At 42.5% G+C, this 26,197-nt stretch overlaps 1 protein-coding gene and 1 long non-coding RNA gene across 4 annotated transcripts in view; both read right to left on the reverse strand.

Annotated features, from left to right (window-relative positions):
• Window positions 1–1,678: 1,678 nt before the first annotated feature.
• On the reverse strand, window positions 1,679–2,501 carry LOC142948067 (uncharacterized). Its single transcript, XR_012953435.1, has 2 exons — window positions 2,394–2,501; window positions 1,679–2,101 (listed from the first exon to the last, which is right to left on the reverse strand). It is a non-coding gene; the product is annotated as an uncharacterized LOC142948067 (long non-coding RNA).
• Window positions 2,502–10,996: 8,495 nt separating this feature from the next.
• LOC142947313 (MOB kinase activator 2-like) overlaps window positions 10,997–26,197 on the reverse strand; it is a 53,442-nt gene continuing 38,241 nt past the window's right edge. For all 3 annotated transcript variants that reach the window (XM_076088807.1, XM_076088806.1, XM_076088808.1), the window contains exons 2-5: window positions 20,412–20,572; window positions 16,259–16,352; window positions 13,559–13,683; window positions 10,997–12,858 (exon numbers count right to left, since the gene is read on the reverse strand). In XM_076088807.1, coding sequence (XP_075944922.1) covers window positions 12,539–12,858; window positions 13,559–13,683; window positions 16,259–16,352; window positions 20,412–20,572 — 700 coding nt within the window. In that variant the 3' untranslated portion in view covers window positions 10,997–12,538. The remainder of the gene's footprint in view (window positions 12,859–13,558; window positions 13,684–16,258; window positions 16,353–20,411; window positions 20,573–26,197) is intronic.

The following is a 26,197-nucleotide window of genomic DNA, read 5'->3' on the forward strand; positions in this document are numbered from 1 at the left end:
GAGAATGTCCGCGACCGTCGGACGGCGCGTCCGCGAGTGAGACGAATTTAATCCCGCGTGGACCGCCTGATGCTGGAAATGATGCTTTGCAAATAGTCCGATGCTATCTGTATCCGCTGCCTGGCGCTACAGAACACATGCAAACATGCATTATGTTGCTCTGTGTCAAATGTAAACCACATTGTGTAAAAGTCATGTAAATCGGATGGCGTTTGTCACAAAACGCAGATTTCCTTTCACCAGCAGGTGGCGCTATGAGTATTAGTGAAAATTGGCTTGTAGACATCCTCAGGCCATGAGTGTCATCAAGCATGTGAAGTTTGGGACCGTTTGGAACAAGTCCAGCTGAGTTACATCAGACATTTCCTTTAGCCAGTAGGCTTCGCGGGTTTACTGTAGTGCCCCCTAGTGGTCGAATGCAAAAAAATTCTCAGGGTATGTTACTGGATGCGATGTGCACATATGCTGAATATTTTGGGAATTTAGAAAAAATGGTTGAGAAGTTATGTGTATTGATATTTTGCCACGCCCCTAAGAAGTGTATTGGTCCATATCTTGTAAACGCAAAGAGATATCAAAAAGCTTTGATAACTTTTGATGATCTAGATCCAATTATGATCCACAGTAAATTTCGTAGAAATCGGACCCAGCGTGTAGGAGTTCGCAAAAATGTGTTTTTTTCATCCACAGCAAATTACATAGAAATCGGACCCAGCATGTTCGCAAAAATGTGTTTTTGACTAAATTCAATACTAAATTCAATACTATACATACGTATATATATGTATATACATATATACATATATATATATATATATACATATATACATATACATATATATCCATATACATATACATATATATATATATATAAATATATATATATATATATATATATATTACCGACGTTCCCCGGTAAACCGTTCGTCTGACAGTCTTTAAACGCGTTTAAACACCGCCCTTACGGGTGTACCGGCTCTGGTACGAAAAACGAACGCCTTTTCCTCTAGCCGAAACACTTCTTCTTTGAGGTTTATTGGCGGTTGGCAAACAATGAATTGGTGCATTACCACCACCAACTGGTCTGGAGAGTAGTTCAAGATGTCTCGTACTTATAGGCTGTGTCTCAATTCGGGGTCTGCATCCTTCGGAGGACCCAGCCTTCGCGGTCTACGTGGGCCACGTCCTTTGAGGACCGCATAGGCCAGACCGTGCTGTCTACGAAATGAGACGGCCTACGCCACAGAGGACTTCCTGTTTACGTCAACAGCTGTTCCCGCCCCGCCCCCCTCTTGCTGCTCCCGTCCCTAAAATCCCTGCTCAGCAGGATTATAAATATATATACATATAAATACATTAAACTAAAACCTATTCAGTATATATACTGAATAGGTTTTAGTTTAGTGTTTTAATCAGTTTTTTTTTATCATATATTCAATAATTAATTCATAGATCTTTTTCATAATATTGTTTTTCTATATTAATAATCAGTTAATTAAATCAGTTACTAATAACACATTTTCAATCAGTTATAGTTCTGGTAATTAAATTAATTTATCAATAACTTTATTTCATTTCATTCACACATACATATATATTTACATGTACATATATATATAGCAATCCTAAGGCAGAGGAAATCAATCAAGACAGTTAATATTAACAGCAGCAAATCAAATGTCAGCAAACGTGTTTATTAACTCTCAGTAACACATGTGCATATACTTTATATTTTTAAATAAGTTGATGAAAAGAGAAACATTTATCAATAATGTTCACATAGGGATGCAAACTTCGAAGATTGACACATTTTACACAGCAGAATATATACATATTCACATAGAAATCATTTACATGGATGTCTTATGTAAATTTAAATAAATAAAATAAAAAGGTGACAGTCACAACTGTCATCTCTGTGACAGCAACATGAACACATGAGAATGATCTACTGGTTGTGTTATTAGTGAAGGCTTTGTACAGGATGAGAGCTCATGTAACTGTAACCTTAAGTACAGGATGGTCAAATGGACTAATGTCTTAATTCAAAGCTACGGCTGCTGAATGTTTGTCCATCGTTCTCCCCTCAGCTCCTGGCTCTCTGTAACAAAACATGAACAGAATCAGCAAAATTCAGTGTAATCGTGTAGTTAATCTCAACGTTTGAAACGTTACCGGACTTAAAGTGATATTTCAGGTTCACAACCTGTCTACCTGAGCTCACGTTGGTCCGTTTATGTACATGATATGAAGTATAAATCATCTGTAAAATCATCACAAACTCAGTAAGATATTATTCAACCTCTGAGGTTTGAAAGTGAAGTTATTAAAAGTTACTTTACAAGGCTTACTACGGTCGGATGCAGGTAGCCGAGCTGCCGGTAATAGCGCACCGGCACGCAATGCATCTTGGGATATGCTGGGCCGCGAAGCATACATCAGATGTGTCCTCCAAATCTCCGACGAGAAGGCTGCATTGAAGGACTCTTCAACAAAAATGCAAAATGGGACAGCACTAGTCTCAGCGCTGTGACGCAACCGGTCTACGAATGCAGCCTCTGAAGGATGCAGCCCCTGAATTGAGACACAGCCATAGTTTAGTACATAAAATAAAATGAAATAAAATGAAATGAAACTGGCTCACTGGGTCAGTTTATACGTTACGCCCCTTTATAGACATTTATTGAGTAGAGCGCGCCCCCTGCTGGGCCACCGGGCACACTACAATGCAGTTGTTTTTTATTAGCCACGCATGAAGCAGACGGTAACGTTAAATTAATTTAAACAAAATCCAAATGTTGTTAAATGATTCTGCTGTAAGAAAATAAGAAAAAACTGAGAAGACAGAGAATCTCAGTATTTGGCAGGAAGACACGGCAGCAAACCGAGCGGTCAACAATCTGCTGGATCACTATTTAGCAAGAGGGAGTTTATTTTTGCTTCAATGCAAACCATCACCAGCGTCAAGGCAACCGGTAGGCCTGGTAGAGAGCACACTTCCGGTTAGAATTATCACAAAATAAAAGCTTTTTAGAAGCGCGGAACGGTTGACGGAGTGAACGCGAAGGATTTGGTGAAGCGTCGGAAATACACGAGGGCAAAGGGCAAAACTGCCCCTAAGAAATATCATTTTGCCCCTGATATCACTAGGAGAGGGGCAAAAAATGCCCCCGAACTTTCTAAATGAATAAATAAATGGAGCGCTTCTTAAGAAAAAATATTAAATTATAAAATAGATATAACTTTGTGATTCTGATTAGGCCTGCAGAGAAGGCCTTGCAGGCCCTGACGGCCCACCACTGCTACAATGTTACTCAAAATTCGATAGTGAAATGTATATGTTACGACAAGAAGTTCAAAGTTAATGGCAAGAAGCCAGCCCAACATATATGTTATTTTATTTCATCTCATTAAAGCTCCATGGCATGACCTAAACTGTATACTGGTTGCCAAAATATGTATTGTTCATGTGGTGTTGTAGTTTACAGAATAGTGACTGTGCTCCAGTTGTCTGCACCCAGGGATAAACGGTAGTGAAAGACATATTGAAGACACGCGTCATTGACCCATTTGGCCACCAGAGGGAGTTTACCTTTAAGTGAGCGCTTCTGTCAGCAGTAAACTAATGCAGGGCACATACAGGTGGATTAGAATATCATCGAAAAGTTAATTTATTTCAGTAATTCAATTCAAAAAGTGAAACTGATATATTATATAGATTCATTACACATATACATATACATACACGTATACATATATACATACGTATACATATACACACATACATACGTATACGTATATATACAGTGGGGCAAAAAAGTATTTAGTCAGCCACCAATTGTGCAAGTTCTCCCACTTAAAAAGATGAGAGAGGCCTGTAATTTTCATCATAGGTACACTTCAACTATGAGAGACAAAATGAGAAAAAAAAAAATCCAGAAAATCATATTGTCTGATTTTTAAAGAATTTATTTGCAAATTATGGTGGAAAATAAGTATTTGGTCAATAACAAAAGTTCATCTCAATACTTTGTTATATACCCTTTGTTGGCAATGACAGAGGTCAAATGTTTTCTGTAAGTCTTCACAAGCTTTTCACACACTGTTGCTGGTATTTTGGCCCATTCCTCCATACAGATCTCCTCTAGAGCAGTGATGTTTTGGGGCTGTCGCTGGGCAACACGGACTTTCAACTCCCTCCACAGATTTTCTATGGGGTTGAGATCTGGAGACTGGCTAGGCCACTCCAGGACCTTGAAATGCTTCTTACGAAGCCACTCCTTCGTTGCCCGGGCGGTGTGTTTGGGATCATTGTCATGCTGAAAGACCCAGCCACGTTTCATCTTCAATGCCCTTGCTGATGGAAGGAGGTTTCCACTCAAAATCTCACGATACATGGCCCCATTCATTCTTTCCTTTACACGGATCAGTCGTCCTGGTCCCCTTGCAGAAAAACAGCCCCAAAGCATGATGTTTCCACCCCCATGCTTCACAGTAGGTATGGTGTTCTTTGGATGCAACTCTGCATTCTTTCTCCTCCAAACACGACGAGTTGAGTTTTTACCAAAAAGTTCTATTTTGGTTTCATCTGACCATATGACATTCTCCCAATCCTCTTCTGGATCATCCAAATGCTCTCTAGCAAACTTCAGACGGGCCTGGACATGTACTGGTTTAAGCAGGGGGACACGTCTGGCACTGCAGGATTTGAGTCCCTGGCGGCGTAGTGTGTTACTGATGGTAGCCTTTGTTACTTTGGTCCCAGCTCTCTTGCAGGTCATTCACTAGGTCCCCCCGTGTGGTTCTGGGATTTTTGTTCACCGTTCTTGTGATCATTTTGACTATCAGTGGTCTTGTATGTCTTCCATTTTCTAATAATTCCTCCCACAGTTGATTTCTTCACACCAAGCTGCTTACCTATTGCAGATTCAGTCTTCCCAGCCTGGTGCAGGTCTACAATTTTGTTTCTGGTGTCCTTTGACAGCTCTTTGGTTTTGGCCATAGTGGAGTTTGGAGTGTGACTGTTTGAGGTTTTGGACAGGTGTCTTTTATACTGATAACGAGTTCAAACAGGTGCCATTAATACAGGTAACGAGTGGAGGACAGAGGAGCCTCTTAAAGAAGAAGTTACAGGTCTCTGAGAGCCAGAAATCTTGCTTGTTTGTAGGTGACCAAATACTTATTTTACCGACGAATTTACCAATTAATTCATTAAAAATCCTACAATGTGATTTCCTGGATTCTTTCCCCCCATTCTGTCTCTCACAGTTGAAGTGTACCTATGATGAAAATTACAGGCATCTCTCATCTTTTTAAGTGGGAGAACTTGCACAATTGGTATACACATACGCATACACATACACACGTATACGTATACGCATACACATACGTATACACATACATATACACATACACATACACATATACATACGTATACATATACACACGTATACATACGTATACATATACACGAGTATACACATATACACACGTATACACATATACACACGTATATGTAGCGGTGCACAGAATGACGTCACACAGGCTCAATCTGGTGCTACACATTTAATGAAAATGGTTCTGTAAATACAAAGAAATACGTTTAGGTATGCTGTTGCTTCTCAGCGCTTTCCTCTTCTATGCTTTTCAGAGAATCTCATATTCTCGCGTATTCACCTCTGTCACAGACACTGCTGATGTCGTAACACTGACACCTACTGGCGATAAATAACACTGTACCCCACTAACTAAAATGCACACTTCCTCCTCATTAACACATAGGAAACATAATAAACTCACTTAACTTACACTACACCCAAGCAACTATTGTACTTCATGAACTCATATGACTTATTGTGCCACATATACATATATACATATACATACGTATACACATATACACATGTATACACATATACACACATATACATATATACATATACATACATACACATATACATACATATACGTATACACATACACACACGTATACGCATACACACGTATACATATATACACATGTATACACATATAGGTATACACACGTATACGTATACACATACGTATACACATGTATACACATACATACGCATACGTATACATACATATACGTATGTATACACACGTATACGTATATATACGTATACACATATACATACGTATACACATGTATACACACGTATACACACGTATACACACACACGTATACACATATACACACGTATACGTATACACATATACATACGTATACACATATACATACATATACATATACACATACACACACGTATACGCATACACACGTATACATATATACACATGTATTCACATATACACATATATACACATACGTATACACATACATACGTATACACATACATACGTATACATATACACATATACATACGTATGACTCACTCAGGACATAAAACTCTGTCTGACTCACTCAGGACATAAAACTGTCTGTCTGGACTCTGTGTATCTTATAATGCTAACATTTGTTAATTGTGGGCACACTGATTGAGGGCATGTTTGTTTATTTGTGCCCTCTTTTACCAGAGGTGCAAACCTCACACTGACCCTCTCGGGTGATGGGTCTGTGTATGTAATCTGGATTCTGGTGTGTCTAACAATGCTCATTTTTGTTAAAGGAGGGCACACTGATTGAGGGCACACTGATTGAGGGCACACTGATTGAGGGCACACTGATTGAGGGCATGTCTGGTTTTTTGTGCCCTCTTTTACCAGAGGTGGAAACCTCCCTCTGATAGACCTCACAGGTGATAGGTCTCGCCACTCTGGTTTGTCCTGGATGGGTCTTCTAGAGGGCTGACGCTTTTGTGCAGGCCCTCTTTTACTATTTGTGCCCACTTTTAGAAGAGGTGGAAACTTGACATTCCTTGGCCTCTCAGGTGATGGCTGACGCTTTTGTGCAGGCCCTCTTTCACTATTTGTGCCCACTTTTAGAAGAGGTGGAAACTTGACATTCCTTGGCCTCTCAGGTGATGGCTGACACTTTTGTGCAGGCCCTCTTTCACTATTTGTGCCCACGTTTAGAAGAGGGTGAATCTTGACTTTCCTTGGCCTCTCAGGTGATGGCTGACACTTTTGTGCAGGCCCTCTTTCACTATTTGTGCCCACATTTAGAAGAGGGTGAATCTTGACTTTCCTTGGCCTCTCAGGTGATGGCTGACACTTTTGTGCAGGCCCTCTTTCACTATTTGTGCCCACGTTTAGAAGAGGTTGAATCTTGACTTTCCTTGGCCTCTCAGGTGATGGCTGACACTTTTGTGCAGGCCCTCTTTCACTATTTGTGCCCACGTTTAGAAGAGGTTGAATCTTGACTTTCCTTGGCCTCTCAGGTGATGGCTGACACTTTTGTGGAGGCCCTCTTTCACTATTTGTGCCCACGTTTAGAAGAGGTTGAAGCCTCACTCTGCTTCGCCTCATGGTGGTGAGTGGAGACTCTTTGGTTTTCAGGAACTTATTCTCCCACATCTCTTGGAAGTTGAAAATACCAACCTTGGTATTTTCAGCTTCAGATGCAGTGAAACTGTTCATATCAAACAAATACTGTGTAATAAAGGCTGTGATATCCCCAGGTTGTGAGAGGAGTGTAGCTCTTGCAATACACTCCACCAAACTATTGAGTCCATATGGACAGAAACTGTGGGATCCCATCTTTAATATTTTGTTCTGATCTCGAGATGTGCGACTGAGATGTGAGCTGGAGAAGTCCGATTTATTTGAAGGCAGGCTTTGATGTGAGAGAGCTTTGTGACGTCATAGATTCTATGGCTTTGATGTCATGGAATCTATGTTACCAAGGTAACAGGTACCAAGTCCCGTCGGTAACGACTGGACGGCCCGTCGTTACCACGGGACGGCCCGTCGGGACGGCCCGTCGTTACCACTCCGACGGGCCGTCCGCGCCGTTGGAGTGTTTAGTGGACATCTGTGTCATGTACACAACTGCTATGTAAGCTAAGATTCTTGTAATTCGATTTATGCAAACCATTTCAAGATACAATCACAACAGCAGGTACACTCAACTATTGAGTGTACCAAACTATTGAGTCCATATGGACAGAAACTGTGGGATCCCATCTTTAAGATTTTGTTCTGATCTCGAGATGTGCGACTGAGATGTGCGACTGAGATGTGAACTGGAGAAGTCAGATTCATTTGAAGGCAGGCTTTGATGTGATGGACTCTATGACAACACAGAGAGCTTTGTGACGTCATAGATTCTATGGCTTTGATGTCATGGAATATATGACGTCACAGAGAACGGGGTTTTGCACTATAAGCTATATTTGTTGTGACCTTTTTTTTTTTTCTTGAAATGTTTCCGTCTTTGACTGTAAACATTTGCCAAACCTGTTACCACTCCGACGGGCCGTCCGCGCCGTTGGAGTGTTTAGTGGACATCTGTGTCATGTACACAACTGCTATGTAAGCTAAGATTCTTGTAATTCGATTTATGCAAACCATTTCAAGATACAATCACAACAGCAGGTACACTCAACGCTTCTGTCGTCGTAAAATATCGACGCAACTCACCAATTATGCTTCATAGTATTTCCCCCATCCATAAAAGTCAGACAAAAACGCTCTTGTTACATTGCCAAAGGTCCAGACGATCCAATCCAGTAGAATATTTAGTCCAAAACACATTATTACGTCCATAAATACACACGGACTGCTGATGCATCATTTCAAATTAGCCGGCAGATATGCTAACTAGCGATCTATTTCCTAACGTAACTTCCGTTTTCATGTAAACAGAGGCGCTGTCTGTATCTCACAATGGCGGCTGCATTGTGATGTTTCGATTGACACCTTATTTGACCTATGTCCTCTCCAGAGGACCTATGTCCTCTCCAGAAGCCTAGAATAGCCAACGAGAGTCCGCGTTGAACAACAGTGCCCGCCTCTCTTCTTTCGAGTAAACTCGAGCCAAGAAGTCCCAGCTATAGTCATCTGCAGGCATCAGCTTGCAAAGAAATATTCAGGCGGAAATAAAAACCTTCTACTTCAGTGTGTTCAAACTTCTATTACTCAATGCCAGTGGCACTTACAGTGATTCTGTTGGGGAAGAAACTTCAGAGAAACCTGAGACATTGTTATTAAACGTCATGACAGACTTCTATAACATGAATTATTTTCACGGTATACTATACTATTGCATTTTTATGTCATACTGTACTAGGACTTTTTAAATGACATTTTTATGGCATACTATACTAATATTTATGTTAATTATACTCCGACTTTTTTGACGTACTAGATTATGCTTTTATTTGGCAGTTCTACATTTTGACTTTATAAAATACTACACTATAAGTTGTTTATGACAGGTAAAGGCATACTAGTTGAAAACTTTTTTGTGATGTATTTTTTTTGGCATAATATACTACGACATGTTTTATGACATTTTTATAGCCTATTATACTTAACATGTATTTATTAAATACTATACTCTGACTTGGCAAATTATACATTGACCTACTATATTGAAATACTATATAACGGCATACTATACTGTAATATTTGTATGACTCTTTTATGGCATACTATACTTTAATATATTAATATACTATATTTAATATATACATAATATATGTTATGCCAAATTATGCTTTGATATCTTAATGACATTATTATGGTATACTTTACTATGATATCATTAATAACATCGTATGGTATACAACAGACTATACTGTAATATTTTCTGACATTTTCTAGGACTCTTTTATGTCATACTTATACTTAATAAACAAATCATCAAGACGGCTTTTGCAGTACTAACGTTCCCTTTCCCTGAGTTTGTAGCATCCTCTGCTCCTCTTACATCTCGTCTTGTAGTTGGATCAGCTGCTTCCAAAAAGCCTCCTTGTTGCTCTCAAGCTGCTCCTCCAGCGTTTCCAGGGAAAAAAACATATTACAGACACACAATCATTCAAATATAAAATCATTTAATTAAAAATCTAAATCAACGTGACTATTGATTGTGTCCAGACGGTAGATGACCTTGATGTCCTCATTTCCATTCAGTTTTCCACTCCTCCCCAAACACCTTATGCCTTTTCTCTTAGAACCAACAAAGAAGACCGGACAACAAAGATCGGGTGAATAAAAGTCTAAATCAAGTCAGCATTTTAAGTTGCATTCATTTCAAGTTGAACGTTTGCTCTGATTGTCTCTGATTTTATAACAATTAAGCTTGAAAGTGAAAACTGTTTGGCTACAGTTTGTCTTTCCCCGTTATCACCAAGAATGGACAATGTTTAAAGCCTTGTTCACTATTGTGTTAATTGTGATTTAAATTATCTGAGATTCAATTTACATTTTGGTTTTTCTTTTGTGTTTATGGTGATACAACTATTTATTCATTCATGCGACATCCCTTCAGGATGAATATTTTCAGGAGTTTGTCCTGATGTAGAGAACATGATTGGGCATTACGGTGTTGAGGCGGGTTCTAAAACCAACATGAAGTCTTAGTATGGAGTCAGTTTTGATATAAATGAAGATATAAAAGTTGGAATGGTGTTTGCATCTTATTCAATTTTCATAATTTTTCTTCTTATAAGTTGTAGCAAACAGAAACGGGTATGGAAATGAGAAAAACAAAACTAAAAAGAATTTCAAAAATCTGTATAAAGTCTTATGTGGTAACAGTTTGTTTTAGTGGAGCTTGGAGTGTCTAGTTAAAAACTTGAAAGAGGAGATACATTTAGAAATCTTGAGCTCCATAGCAATTTCAATCACTTTTTGTTGTATTTTCCTGTATAAAATAGTTTGGTGACAACATCATCATCAAAATGATGAAAAAAACATGGTCCTGTTTAGTTCTACCTCGGGTAAGCCCGAGTAAACTATGGGAGGATTCATTCAAGTCCTCTTTTTATGAAGCTGCACACAACACGCTCATGTTTCTTCCCTTTTGCATCATTTTCACAAACACATAAATACAAAAGACTCTGAGGCAAAGTGGCATTTCTCTCTTTTATTAGATTATAATCCGCAGAGCTTAAAATATTAAATTGCTTTTAACTTAGTTAATAATTAAAATACATAAAAACGAGAGCCAGAACTGAAGAACCCTGCACAAAAAAAAAAGAAAAAAAAATTAAATAAATAAAAAAGGAGAATTATAAACCCAATCCTCCTCCATACAAAGGCTATGTCTGAGAGAACCCGCTTGCGATTCTTTGTACAGTAAAGTCCAAGCAGACTGTGCATTTTCTATACATGTGTAATGATACCATTATTGTTATTATTTCTGAACTAGTTTTCCTCTGATAATCTTTTTAAAAAAAGCAAATTTGAAACGGGACAGGTAAAAAATAATAAACCAGGAGTGGAGAATTTGAGTTCTGCACTGGGAGTACAGCCGACTGTTACACAGCAGAGCAGCTCCACATCATCTACTCCCACCCCTCACTCTGTCTCCATCTGGGCCTGCAGACATTACCTCATGTCTTTGTCCTTCTGTGCTGCTGAAGTGGGTGTCGGTGGTGGTTCAAGTGGCTGCTGCTATGCTGAGCACCAGCACGCAACTCTGATTCAGCCTCATATCGGCACCAGTCTGTCTTGACTCTCTGATCAGATTAAATATCTATCATACAATCTTTATATTTTCTTCTCTATCTCCCTGTTTCTGTTGCCTTCTCTTTGTGTTTGCTGCCCTCTACAGGTGGACTCTGGGACATGTCTGTTAGGGGTACACCAGGCGATTATGTGACTATGCTGTAGTTAAACGCGATCAACATCGGCCATATGAAGGGCTGAGCAGTCTGGTGACCAAGGAACAGAGAATGAAAAAAAGAAAGAGACTAACTTCTCTCTGGCAGCAGTGACATATTCTCTTAGGTCCTGAGTAGGAAGCGCTTCAATCATCCCCCACATAAACAACCCAAACAGTGATTGGCTAGTATCGGCCCGTCAGGCAGTAACGTGGCTCCCTACTGGCCAGCGTAGTGGCTGCAGGAGGAGGGAGGGAGGAGCCTGCAGGTGAGGAGAAACGCCTCTTCTCCTCACATTAACAACGCTGTACACTAGCAGGTTGAAGCAAAGCAGAAACCCCTTCCTGTACTGTACGGTAGGTCGAGGATACAGGGAGGTGAAGGGCCACGCTGCACCCCTCCCCACAACAAAAAATAAAACCGAATAAAACTTCAACAAAAAAAAATAAAAAAGTGAAATGAAACCAAAAATAAAACATACACATACTTTTTTGTTCCTAGTTTAAATTGCAGAGAAGATGGGAGGGATTTGCCCCTGGGAGGAATGCTCACGCCAATTCCTGCTGGCGTGACAAACCCCTCCCCGCTACCCCAAACCCCTCAAAACCCCTCCACCCCCTTCCTTCCTTCCGGCTGGTTGGTTGGTTGGTGTCATAGCGAAATATAAGGGTAGTGGAAGGTCTTTAAGTCCTGCTGGGCCCAAGGAAGGGGGCCAGGCTGTCTTTCCTTCTCTCCTCTATCTTATCTTCAATCACCCCCGGGGCTGCTGTCTCACCGCCGCCCCCCGCTCATCTCTCCGTCACGTGGTTTTGTGAAGAAGGGGAGGGCGCCGAGGCCGGAGCGGAGGGGGCAGGGGTGGGTGCGGGGGGCGGGGCGGGGGTGCAGAGAACTTCGGACAGGTCGTCCATGATACAGGTCTCCTTGGGGTCAACCAGGTTGAATTCCCTTACGAAAACGATGAAATGTGCATACAGAGTGTTCAAGTGGCCCTGCAGCTCCAGAGTCACTGTCTCTTTAAAGTGCGCCCAGTAGAGGTGAGCCAGCACGTGGAACAGGTACCGGCAGATCTTCTTCACCAAGGACTCAAAGGAGTTGGGGAACTCTTTGCCTGGAGGGAGAGAAAGAGAAGGAAACAAAACCAGACAGGAGAGACTGGATTAGGCACAGGAATCACCATGAGGGAGGCTTGTTTCCTTCTAGAATTATTTTTACATTATCAACAAATAAATCAATTATGTGTTACTCTCTAAATACTTTCTGTACAATACTACACTGAGCCATAAGCCGATTTGTTCCCAATGAAGACGTAAACTGAAAAAAAAGGTCACGAATATATATGTATATTTTTTTAAAGGCTAAAAACTTTCCTTTGCATTGAAGCGTTTAGCAAACATTACTTAATCAGGAAATTTGTTGGGGAATATTTCCAGCTGCGGATTAAAACACAATTGGTGCTCAAACACGTTTATTCATGTTTATTATAATATCTACTAAAATGTTGCCCAGTGTGGCTCCTTGCTGTGTTTTTAATACTTTTTTTGACAACAATAGAGATCTATGGCACAATAGAATAGAACAATAAAGAAATATAATAAAATAATCACTAAAAGTTTGACGAATTCAAAAGCTAAAATGACGAGTTGATGCATCGATAGGTTGCTCAAACAATCACAATATGTCAACTTGTGCTATGGCAAATAGCAAAAACTCATTTCCACTCATTCAGGCCCTCCATCTGAAGCAGCAGGGGGCAGCAGCACAGCATCAGTGACTTCTAGCAGACAGGAAACCAGAAGAGGGACACTCACCATATTTTGTAGGAAAGATTTCCTCATCTGTGACCAGTTTCTGACAAAGACTCATTACGAAGTCGACGTATTGTGGAGCAGTGCACTTTGTCTTCTTCCCCCTCTCGTCATACCAGTAGTATATTCTAGAGAGAGAACGACACAGAAAACACGACTGTAATCACGCACGCCTTTCAAAACAGCATTTAAGACGTATCAATGAGGTGCAGGACACCACTACGTAACTGTGAGCTGAGTATTAATTCATCATAGTTAAAGTTTTCTGAAGAACGCTTGCAGTAGGAGATGCTCAGACACAAGAAGGAGTATTTCCTGGTACACAAATGATTCATTCAAGCAGGAAGAGAAACGACACACAGGTGAGCTGTGAGACATAACCTGGTCCTATTTCGTCATTTAGGGAAAAAAACAAACTCCCAGTAACGTCTCACATTCTGGATGGCACTGCTCGGAATGAGGATGTGGTCCAGTTACACTACAGAGTGCTTTTCACACTGTACTTAGCCCCAGGCGTTGGGGCTGAGGGCTCATTCTAGAACCTAACCCCGATTTAAGTTGAGGGTTCGCTGACCCCGCTTCGGAACAGGGCTAGCCGAGAATTTGAAGTTTCATCACCCGATTCTTTTATCCGCTTAAAGTTCCCCGTGTGAAACGGCGCTAAAGTAAACAAAGGAAAGGATGTCATGTTTTTGTTGTCCACTCTGTGGAAGAGTAGGAAGTAAAACAGAACTGTGAACCACAAAGACAAAAAGGCCAGCTGATGGACCAACGAGCTGGAAGGGTCAATTAATAAAGTGAAGAGTTATGAAAAACAAATGTGCGTGCAGGTGTTGCTGTTAGCAGTGTGGGTCTGGGAGGCAGTAGGGCAGAGATTACACTTCCTCAAGGAATGTAAAGCGTCCACATAACTGACCCTGCAGGAGACGGACTGATCACAGCACCGGGACTCTTCCAATAAACAAATTTATTTTTCCAATTCATGCAACTTTTTATAAAAAAAAAAAAAAAAAAGTAATTTACTTTTTAAAATAGATTTTGTTACCCGTTTGCCACAATTGTTTTGCAATGGAATGGATTGGGTTCATAGCAGTCTTATGGGACTGTTTTTTACCTGTTTTCATGTATTATTTTTATTCATTACTTCTATATGTCTTAATATCCAAGATATTGTTTTTATATATTATTTTGGAGGTTATAGGTAAATGTCACCATGGTGTGAACACTGTACAATGTGGGGACAAACTGTATATACGTTGATCTGTGGCTTTATGATATCCGGTCGCACCTGCAGAGTACGTATGTTTGAAGGACGTAATAAAAGCAATGAAACAATAAATAGAACTTTAAGATTGACCGACTCTCCAAGGACGAAAGTTCAGCTCGACAGATTCAATGTTTGCAAATGAGCTAAATGACTGAATGTGTTGCACACTCTTAAAAATAGGAAATCAAACCGAATCCAAAATGGACCCGGCTATAAGAGCGCAACGCTTAAAGAAAAGAGTGAGAACACTAACACACATCTCTTTCTCGCGCACGGACACACACTCAAAATGCGTCTAAATAGCTACCAAATGGTTCCGTTCCCTCATAGCTCATGGAAACATTTTCTTCCAAAAATAGTGCTGAGCTCTGCCTTCGGGCAGGGGTACTGACGCTGCTGTGACTGTGGCTCAGTCACTTTTCACCACAGAGGAGTGGGGGGGGGTGGGGGGGGGGTGCCTGGGCAGGAAAGGGTGGGGTGCCGGGCAGTCGGGAAGGTACAATCCTAAATGGTGGGCTTCTTCTTAGAAACACAGGTCGATAGACATACAACATGTTAATCCAAACTACTCTCAACTACTCGTATACCGCAGGCGAAGCACATTGGCTTCTGTTGTTCCTCAGGCTGTGGGGGTTAGCAGCCATAGCTTCAGGTGGCAGCAGTGGAAAACTCCACTGTCGACTGGGAGGTGAACTCGTGACAAGATCGTCTCTCACAGCAACTGTCATGTGTGTCACTTCTCAACGGTTGTGTTGTTTGTCACCCTCGTATTTTTTTAAACCAGGGTGAGCGCGTGCACTTGTAATTAGTTAAGCGCTGCGTAGTGAGTCTCGTGGGTTCTCAAAGTGTGGCTAGTCAGGTTTTAGAGACAACACCCCGCCCTGACAGGACAAACTAGTTCGATAGATGCTTACAGTCCGTCACCTCCCCTTCTGCTAGCATGGCATGAACAGGTCTCCATGTTTCAACTACTACTCCAGAGGTATGCCCTACTTCACTGCACACAGTCGCAATAAACCTGAAAACTCGACAAATAATAAAAAGTGAGTTTTACTAAAATTAGGGGATTAGGTATTTAAAAGACCGACTGGATTTATCTAACTCAGACTGCTGAAGCCTCATGGTAGTATACAGTTTAAAGACGTGAAACAATGTTCGTCAATCCTTTGAGTATGCAGTGCTTCAGCTCAGACACAAAGGTGCGGTACTCAATGTAAATAAACAGCTTGCTGCAGTACATTGAAGTTGCATAGTGCACATTCCAAGATGGACTATGTGGCGAGTCAAAAGACCTAAATCAACCCGAGCGGGTTGCGAGTCGTCCCTCGCTGACCGGAGAAGCGTCCCTTGATGAATTAACCAGTTTGTGATGAATAAACCACTGGGCCTGGGCAGGTGAGTGATGAATAAACCAGAAGACGGTGGAGATAACTTACGTGTTGCAGGCCGTCATGGCTTGACAGGTGTCCCCAGTGCAGAACTCTGAGATGGTGCTGTACTGCAGGTTGATAAGATTGAAGAAAGTCGTCGCTGTGGCAAAGAAGACAAGAAGGATTTCAGAGTCTGTTAATCAATGTTTGACACGTGTTACACAGGAACACATCAAAGAGAGGACACCCAAATACTTATAATAACTAAAATACTGCCAGAACATAAAAGAGGACTGTGTGTGTGTGTTATCCTATGGATGACAAGGACACACAGTATTACTGCACTGTACCCGTCACTGTGATCAATGGCACAGTCACATGCACATGTAATCCATCACGTTCCTCAGCAGCATGTGAGCCTCAGAAAATGGATATAATGGGAGGCAGCTGAACCTTTCGCAACTACTTAAGATGTCGCTGCAGTCACTTCAAACTGAAACGGGTATTTCTGCCATGAGGGAAGTCCTACACAACCTGTTGCGCTGCCAAAACAAAGCATTGTGCACAGATGGGGTGTATTCTGTGAGGAGAAATGGATCTCCCAGTCTGAGATATTTGCTCCGTGTGTTAGGCCCTGTCCACATTACTCCGTTTCTCCTTGGATGCAGATTTGTCAAATAGAAACGATCTCCGTCCACACGGGAGTTTCAGCATCATTCTCGAGTTGATCTGCGTCCACACGGCAGCCTTGGAAGGCGGACAGCACGTGACCATTAACGTACACTGGGCATGCGCGTGACGGTGTAAACAGGAAGTGGATTGCTTGCTTAGTTAAAAAATAATAATACGACAGAGTAATAAAGTAGTCTTTAATAATGAAAGGTTGTATTTGATACTTAAGATCTTCCTCTAAAATCTCCCTCTATAAACTCAAACAGACAGTTCGTGGAAAGTTTTAGAAGTTTTATTTTTCAGACGTAGTTACAGCGCTGCAGGTCTATCTCTCTCTCTCTCACATCAAATTTACTTTAACATCAACACTTACACGTAAACGTTTACTAGATTATGGGTCCATCAATGTGGTCTCTCATTCGTTTCCTCCGTGTTGTTGATGTCTGTTCTCACTAGTAGCTCTGAACATCATGTCCGCCTAGCTAGCTTCTAAGCTAATTTTAACATTACCGCCAATGGAGAAATGCTAACCGCGATTAGCATTACAGCGCTGCGTCTATCTCTCTCTCTCACATCAAATTTACTTTAAAATCAACACTTACACGTAAACGTTTACTAGAATATGGGTCCATCAATGTGGTCAACACACGTCTCTCACTCTATTCTGCTCTTGCTTCGTGCAGGAAAGCTTAGCAGATCGCTAACAGTAGATCCGTGAAATAAAGACCATGGAATCCATAGAAGAGTTTCAAGACTTCAGTGTGAATCTTTCTTATTTGTAAAACTGTGGAAACACAATATGAAATATGGCTTTACAAACTGTCCCTATACACATTACATGAATACAAAACAACAATCCATGATATAGCCAGCATGTAACATGTCCGCCTAGCTAGCTTCTAAGCTAATTTTAACATTACTGCCAATGGATAAATGCTAACCGCGATTAGCATTTAATACAACACAAATGTTATACTAAAAACGCGAATAGAATATATCTACGTACATCTTTTCATGCTTCATAAATACATACTTACAGACTAAGGTCTCTCAAGGCTACCAAACGGAAGAAGTAAAACGTTAGTGCAGCGTGTCTTCTCATTAGAATCTAAAAACAACGAGCTGCTCCATAGGGCTGATGACGGTCACGCCGCTCGCTAATCACTCCAATAACAGCTGCTTCCTCCACAGAAATGCAGACTTTTACTGCACAACAGCTGCTAGCTGCTGCTAGCTGCTGTGCTAGCAGCAACATCATGTAGCTGTTGTGCTAGCAGCAACGCTTGCAATTAGTTATCCATGTTGAAATGAATCGCTGGTAGCCCAGTTTGTTTTCTTCCGGGTACGTGTCACGTGATAGTGAGTGTGACGAATCAGGGACGGAGACGTCATGTTTGCCAAGAACCAATCCAGTAGCGAACACGGGTGTGGGCGTAATTTTTTCTAAGCACATCCGTATCCGACCGTCCACACGCAAACGCAACCCCGGAGTTCTCAAATACCTCCAACCTCGGCGGAGTTTTCAGATTCCTCCGTTTAGGGTGCTCCAAAACTCCGGCGTAGTGTGGCCGCTCAGTGTAAACGTAGCAAATACGGAGTAAAAACGGAGTAGTGTGGACAGGGCCTTAGACGTGTGCAGACTTGTGAGACACAAGAGCAACAACATTCTGTGTTTTCTTTTGTTCAAGCTGAGCAACTTCAACACAATCATCCATAACTAATTGAAACAATGAAATTAATTAATAAGCCATCTAATAAAACAGTGACAGTTTGATGAATTAAATATATATTACAATTACATGAATTATGAACATGATGTGGAGCTTCAGGTACACCGGTGCGAGACACATGTTCTGTTTAACCGGCAGCCGATGAGGCTGAAATACGGTGGAATAAATCTAAAAACGGAAGAAGAAGCAACGGCTGACTTTGTGTTGTAGTTCCTTTACATTTCAACTTGTTGTTGGTGAGTTTGGATTTATTGTTAATTCTGTCCCAAAGGTAATTTCTCATGTTGCGTAGCTGCAACACAGTGTTCCAATAGAAAGTGTAGGAAATTTGGGGTTTAGAAGTGTGTTTTAAGAAATTATAATAGAAGTGTTTAATGATTCATAATTAAGAAATCATAATTAGAAGTATGTTGGAATACATAATTAGAAGATTCATAATTAGAAGTGTTTTAGAATTTGTAGTTAGAAGTGTATCTTAGTAGAATTGTAGCACCTTAATATTTGCTTGTGAAACTTGTGAAGGTTTTTGCCAAAAGTTGCAAATCCTAATCTTTATATAGAATGTTTACCAAAGAAGTGTTAAGCCATAAAAGACAGTCATTGAATGTATTAAACTGTGAAGAATAGCCAAGGGAAAGTCAGACTTCTAGACAGACATTTGCAGGTTGTGCCCGCGCGAGGGTTTTCGGAAGCCTGACGCCAGGAGGAGGCAACCGAAATTAGCCAATAGGAATTAAGATGGCCAAAAGGGAGGGGATTTCAAACTGTAAGAGGAAGTGCTGGAAAGGTATTCACTCTCTTCTTACTCGGCTCTCAGCGTGGAAGCATCTGTGTTTTCAGGCTGAGTCGCGAGTGAATAGCTTTTCCGCGCGGATCATATTATTATATATTTTGTTAGTAGTGTACTTCATTCTGTAATTGTATTAGCTTCAGTAGGATTAAATACTTTTAATTGTAAACCAGTTTATGGTAGATTTATTAAGAAGCAACTCTACTGTAAAATAACAGTGGAGCGTGCTCTCCGGCCTTCTCTCGGTGGGGGAGATTCAACCCTCTACAAAAGCTGGAGGGTCTGAACAAAGTCGGCAACTCAGGCTTTAAATAATAATTCGAGTCATAATCTGTGCTCCAGGCAGTAGCTCTATTGATCTGGCTCCACGTTGTAAAAGCTGGTCTCTGATGTTCTGTCATGTTGGGCAGATAAGCATATATCATGCTGATTTATCCTTCCATATGGAGCAAAGGAGCCAAAGGACACAATTTAAAAGTTGCACCGTCCAAAGTAGCCACCGAGTGAGAACATTAAACATCCAAAGTGCTGCTGGTTTATACGTGGGGGGGGGGGGGGTCAAATGGTTCCAGTGATTATTGATTTATTATTCAATCAAAACACTGCTCAGACCTTTAGCCTGGGTCGGATACGTAACCAAAACAAAGTCAGAAAAAAAAAAAAAAAAAGATCTCTGAAAGATCGATGAAGCAGCCGGACCACAGTGAGTTTACAAAACGATACATTGAAAGAGTTCAAACGCTGCACTGAGGCCGGCAGTAAACAACGGTGTTTAAAGAAGCGGCGTGCTACTGAGAACAGGCTGAACGCTGTGCCAGGCCTGGATCATGTCAGCGGCTTGGCTCCGTCAAAGTATATATATTTCATATGAAAGAAATGTTCATATTTTAAGAGTGACCGTGTTGAATTGCTTACAGGCTTAGTAACTACAACAGTGGTTTCTGTTCATCCTCAACTATGCGTGCGACTGTTAGAGCTCCTCTGCGTACCATGACTATATATTCCTTCCATCACTGGAGTTACTCACTGTTGCTGGCGAGCCATTCGTTGAGGTCTATCTCTCTGGGCAGCACCACGAGCTCTTTCAGGTCAAAATCCACCACACGGATCTTTGTGTACTCCAGCTCCAGGTACTGCTTCTTCTCTTCTGTCGGAGGCTTCTTTCCATTTGGCTTCGCCTTCGACTTCCTGCAGAGGAATGAAAAAAAAAAGGGAGAGGTTAAGGAGCTGCATACAGGCAATAAAAGATGAAGACACAACGTTGCATAGATACAACAGCATGAACTCAGGCACAGAGATCTATAAAGCTTTGACAACTGAATCTCAGAAACAAGTAAACAAAACTTTCTGTGACTTTCACAAAACTGACTTGCAGCCGACCGGAGAGAGCAAACAAAGGGGGCTCGGTCGCTGTACCTGACCCCTAACTCTGACCTCTGACCTGATGTGAGGTCTATAGCTTCCACACAGACGTCCGTCCCCAGCGCCTTGTGCTTCCACTGCCAGTTCTAGCACAGGGATGTCATATCACACTCCTCCTGCACTTCCAGGGCCGTAACCTCTCCTCCTCCCAGGTCCCCCCCCCCCCCCCCCCCCCCGCCCGCTGTCTGCATCAGGCAGTGCAATCTGGGGTTAAAGGTTGAAAAGCCTCGACACATAAGTGAGACAAATAAACAGAGGCACAGTTGTCTGGGACAATCTGGGACTATCACCGGCCTAATAATCCTCCTCCATTATTCGCTCTCCTCATTCTGTGATGACTCTATTTCTGTTTATTTTTGCTCCGTCTCGGCTCTGCTACCGCTGTTTGGGTTTGCTTAAAGACGAGGGAGTTTCAGTTTGCTCCCTGAATTCATTGTGCTTTTGTTGACACTCGTTTCCGCCCGTCTTGCGATCCCCCCCTCCCCCCCAACCTCCAGTTCTCATCCCTCCTCTCTGCATATCCTCCGTCGAAACACAATGGTCGAGAAACGTGTCCCTGGCTCTCGCTTTTCCCCCCACTTCCTTCCCGGTCACACTCCCAGAAGACTCTGACTGACGAGAGCTGTTCTAACGGCACTAATGAAGAGGGATCACAAAACACAGGCAAAAGCCTTCTCGCCTTCAATCGGGCTCTGCTGCGACTATCACCAGACCTTCCTGCAAAGACTGGTGCACATTCAGCCAGACACATTAGAAATAGATTAAGACGGGACAGAGAACAGAAGGGGGAGAAAGGAATGAGGAGAGGAGGTAGATCGACACAGGCCCAGCTGATATCCATGGGAACTAATAAACACTTACAAAACATGACAGAGCTGTGGAGCACAAGGCCTCTTTGCCAAAGCACAGTGTTCAAACCTCCGCTTAATTCCCCTCTCCAGGAAGCGTCGCCCTGTTTTCCACCTCAGCAAACAAGGGAAGGCATGTCAACATGTGGATGCATTAAGAGCACGCAAGCCGTTGACTTTGTCAATGTTTAAGCCTCCTTCATATGCGCGCTGTTGTCTAATTTAGCTGTCAGGAGATATTCTTGGCGGTAAGCTGCCTACGGGCCTCCTGTGAAAACGTTGCGATCTGAAGGACCAACACTGCTCGGGTTCTCATTTGTTGGGTAATGATTCATCAAGGTATTCGGACCTTGCCATCACGCAGCTCCTGAGCACGTTTTGTCCTCATTTAAAAACAAAGGACACCAAGTGTATACACTGCAGGCTAATTATTAATGAGCGGCCACTTTCTGTTTCACCTCTTTTCTCCGCTTGCTCTGCTCTTTCCTTCGGTCTTGCACCTCTTCTTTATCTATTTATTTTTCTTCTTTTAGGCCTGTAGGTGCTCTTTCCTCTTCATGGCTGCAGGCTCACCGGTCCAAACGGCCTATTGTTCAGGCTCAAATGCTTCAGGCCTCGTAGTTCTATCCTTGTCCTTTCTTTTCATCTCTTTCTGCCCTTTCATTTCCTTTTGTCTTTCCGTTCCCAACTATTATCCTGTACCATCAGCTTCCCATTTCCTCACGCCATGACCTCTACTCTCACTCAAATTTGAATTAAAGTTTCCTTTTAAAAATTAAAGTTTGTATCATTGCTTTCATTTCTCCTTATCTCCGTCTGCTTCCTTCTCCCCCTTTACAACAGACAAAAAGCCTCTTCCTGCTCATGAGGGCACAGACACATTCATGTGGTCGGTTTGGTTTTGCACTGTGAGCTACATGTTCCATCATGTGAAAGAGCTTTACTCGGGGATGGAGCTTCATCCACAGATACCGTCAGCTCTGCTAAGCCCTTCAGAGAAAAAAGGTTCAAATCAGTTCATCTACCCCCTCCTCCTTTTTAAAACATTTTGTTTCACTGAGCCGTTTCCTGCCTCTTTCCCTCAGCAATTTCATCATTTTCCATCACACGCCTCCTCCACCTCTTGCGAACATTTGTGTGGCAAGGGGAGGTGAAATTCTGGAGCCATTAGTTTATTTTAGGATAAAGAAAACTTCCTCTCTGCCAGCACTCCTCCCCTCATACGTACGTAGTCTGTTTTAGCAGCAACACACACACCCACACAAATACACACACAGCCTTTTCTGTTCTTGGTGAAGTTCTCTGAGGCCAGTCTTTGCCATAAAAGGCAGCAGATGCCTCTCTCTCCCTCACCAGATCAGGGCAGGCCAGACGGCAGGAGTGGAGGGGAAGTGAGACAGGGGCCAGGCACATGTCTCCGAGTCGGGGGTACGGCCACAGCCCGCCTGGCACCAACAGGGACCAGTCTCTCATACGGACCGATAATCCAGAAAACCTGGTTGGGCTTGTTGAAATAACACAAATCTACAAAGAGATATGAGAAAATGTCTTTTGAACCTTTCAAGAAGAGGCGGAGGGCTAGAAGCAGGAAGACAGACATGTTGGTGTCTATCTGCAATAGAAAGAACAATAAGGAAATAGGGTCGTATAGTCGGGTGACACGGAGGTCAGTGCTGCAGAGTGACTGACCCGACAGCTGTTCAACTCTGTCTGCTAGCTGTACTCTCTTATCCCTTTCACTTTTCCCAGCAGCACTACCTTTCCCCTTACACCAGTACCCAACTAATACACCCCTACAGCTTCATGAACACACACACACACACACACACACACACACACACACACACACACACACACACACACACACACACACACACACACACACACACACACACACACACACACACACACACACACACACACACACACACACACACACACACACACACACACACACACACACACACACACCTCTGGCCGTGGCCCCCCTCTCCCTTTTCACGGCCGACCCAGCTGGTCACAACAGCTGCGTCTCAAGCCTGATCCCACCAGAGACCTCGAGAAAATCCAGAAGAAGCGAGCCCTGTCTGGTCTGGGAGAGCGAGTCTGTGTCCGACAAGTCCTCGTGTGTTCACGCAGTCTTGGTTCAATGTGTGAAAGTTGCATCTCTTTGGCCTCAGACTGGTGCACATATCAGCTGCTGTATGTGCAGCCTGCAGAACACTGAACAAACTCGGTTCCCAAAAACAGACTTTGTGAAAAGAGGAGCAGCCCTCTGGCAGGTACACTGAGCCCGTTTCATTAGCAGAACCTGGTTCCAATTAATCCTGGAATCACTCGAGGCCACATTACACAGCTATGCTGGAGCATTAGTCTCAGAGCTTTCTCTAAAATACTACAACTTGCTGCTAAAGAGCTACCCCCCCCCCCCCCCCCCCTCATGCATTCGTCAACAACAATTCTCACGCTACGACTTAAAGAACCAGAGGCCTTGGATTTTGTGTTTTGATTGGGACTCTCTGTGAATGAATACAACTTAACTATGAAACCGGTTTAACAAAACCCGTGTAATGACTTTCCCCGTACGTCTGCGGCTCGTGCAAAAGCCAAACCCGATATTGCACAACTGTTGCTTGAATTGGCATTCTGAATCTACTGCCGCATGGACGCAGTCCATGCAATCTGCGAGAGTGAGCGGCAAGTACAACAAAGAAGTCTGCCATCTGCCCGAAGACGGCTCGTGGCCTCAGGGATTTACTTTGAGTGAAACTGTAAAAAAAGAAAACGAACCATTCAGGAAGGGCAAATGTGATCCTATATCTAAAATCTAAGATAAGGAGATGAGAGATAACAAGCGCCACAGACATCAGAGGTGTTCTTCCCAGGAGCACCACAGAAATCAAACACTTCTGACTGACCTTTAGAAGCAAACACCTGATGGGTCAGAGACCAAATCAATCAAATGTCAGGAGGTTGCTCCCTCCTTTGTCAACCGATTGTGGGATTCACACTACTCAGGGTTTATAATACATCAATAGCAACAAGATATCGCTCCAATCTCAGCCGATAAGACTCGAGCCGAGTGAATGAACTCTGCCATTTTGTAAAAAAAGAGCAGCTTCAGTGAGGAGGATCGGTTTTCTCCAAGCCTGGCCTCCTGATCTATTTCAGGATTCAAATTAAATAGAGTCAATGGCTCTTTTCCCCGAAAAACCACAGACAGAGGAGAGCAGGCTGTCTGAGCCCACCAAAGCTAAACCACAGCAGCCATTATGGGGCTAAAAAGAGACCGAGTTAAGGATGGACTAACCCAGAGGCTGTGCCTCGCAGCGCTAACGTCTACAAAGTAACTGCTCTGTCAAAGTTTTGTATTTTTTAAAAAGGGTACTGATGCACAAACACATTCAGTAATTAAGTCAGTGACCGTCAGTTTTAGTTCTGAAGTCAGGAGATAACAGGGCAAACAAAAACAAAGAATGCACAGCTGCCACCACTTAAACAGTAGCATCACCGGGGGCGTCAGCAGCACTGTAAATCAGTAAAGGAGGGTTGAAGCCAAGGTGCAGGCCTAAGGGCACGCACGCACACGCACACACACACACACACACACACACACACACTGGCTACCTACTCTTCCCCTTGTCATCCTGTGCTTAATCCCATTCAGTGGCCCTCAGGCCTGCAGAGTACGTGAGGACCCCCTGCCTGCACTATAATGGGGCCTCATCAACATCACAACGCACATGTGAGACAGGAAATGGGGTTTGGGGTTGAGATAAGACCCGAGCCCCCGGTTAAGCACTTGGCAAACAGAACTGTGGTGGAAGAAGGTTCGCGCTCCGGCATTGATTTTGGCATGACAGGAAGCGATTTACCACGTAGATGATATGAGCCAAATTATTTCTCCACACTGATCCAATCTAACCAGTCCATCTGAAAAGTGGCTGAATCAAATAGTATAAAAAGAGGGAATGGGTTTGTGGATTTGTTCCCCACATTAAGTATTCAAGAAGCCAAGATGAGCAAAAAACTCTGAAAAAGCGTTTTAGAGTGTATAGAACTACACATTTACTCTCATCATGGGACTGTTAAAAGCTATCGTAAGCTATGTTTTTACAGTCTTCATACCTGCATCCAAGCAAACGGTATTCAACCTCTCAGTGGAGGAGGAAACTGGTTAGATGTGGAGCTATAAACAGGTCTACGACACCCACCACCCACTCATAAAACCCCAAAACTATGCAACCGTGTTCACTTTGAGGACGTGTTTTCTTTTGTTCACTTTTTCCTGAAGACGTCACACATTTGTGAAAACCCCCCCCTTCCAGGCAAATAACCTAAAATGTGAATTTCCTGGTTAACCAGCTGATTTCTCGAGTAAGGCGGTTGAGTTCCGAGTGAAAAAAGGAAGGTGCAGAACTCGTCTCAACCTGTTGCAGGTCTTGCAACAGACATAACATACTGTACAACAAACACTCTCTGCTGCGTCCATTACATCCTGCTTCCAGTCTCTCAAGAGATCCTAAGATGGAGGATATCCTCC

This window comes from Anarhichas minor, unplaced genomic scaffold (assembly GCF_050575085.1).
Source record: "Anarhichas minor isolate MPS153535 unplaced genomic scaffold, ASM5057508v1 ptg000011l, whole genome shotgun sequence".
NCBI lineage: Eukaryota > Metazoa > Chordata > Actinopteri > Perciformes > Anarhichadidae > Anarhichas > Anarhichas minor.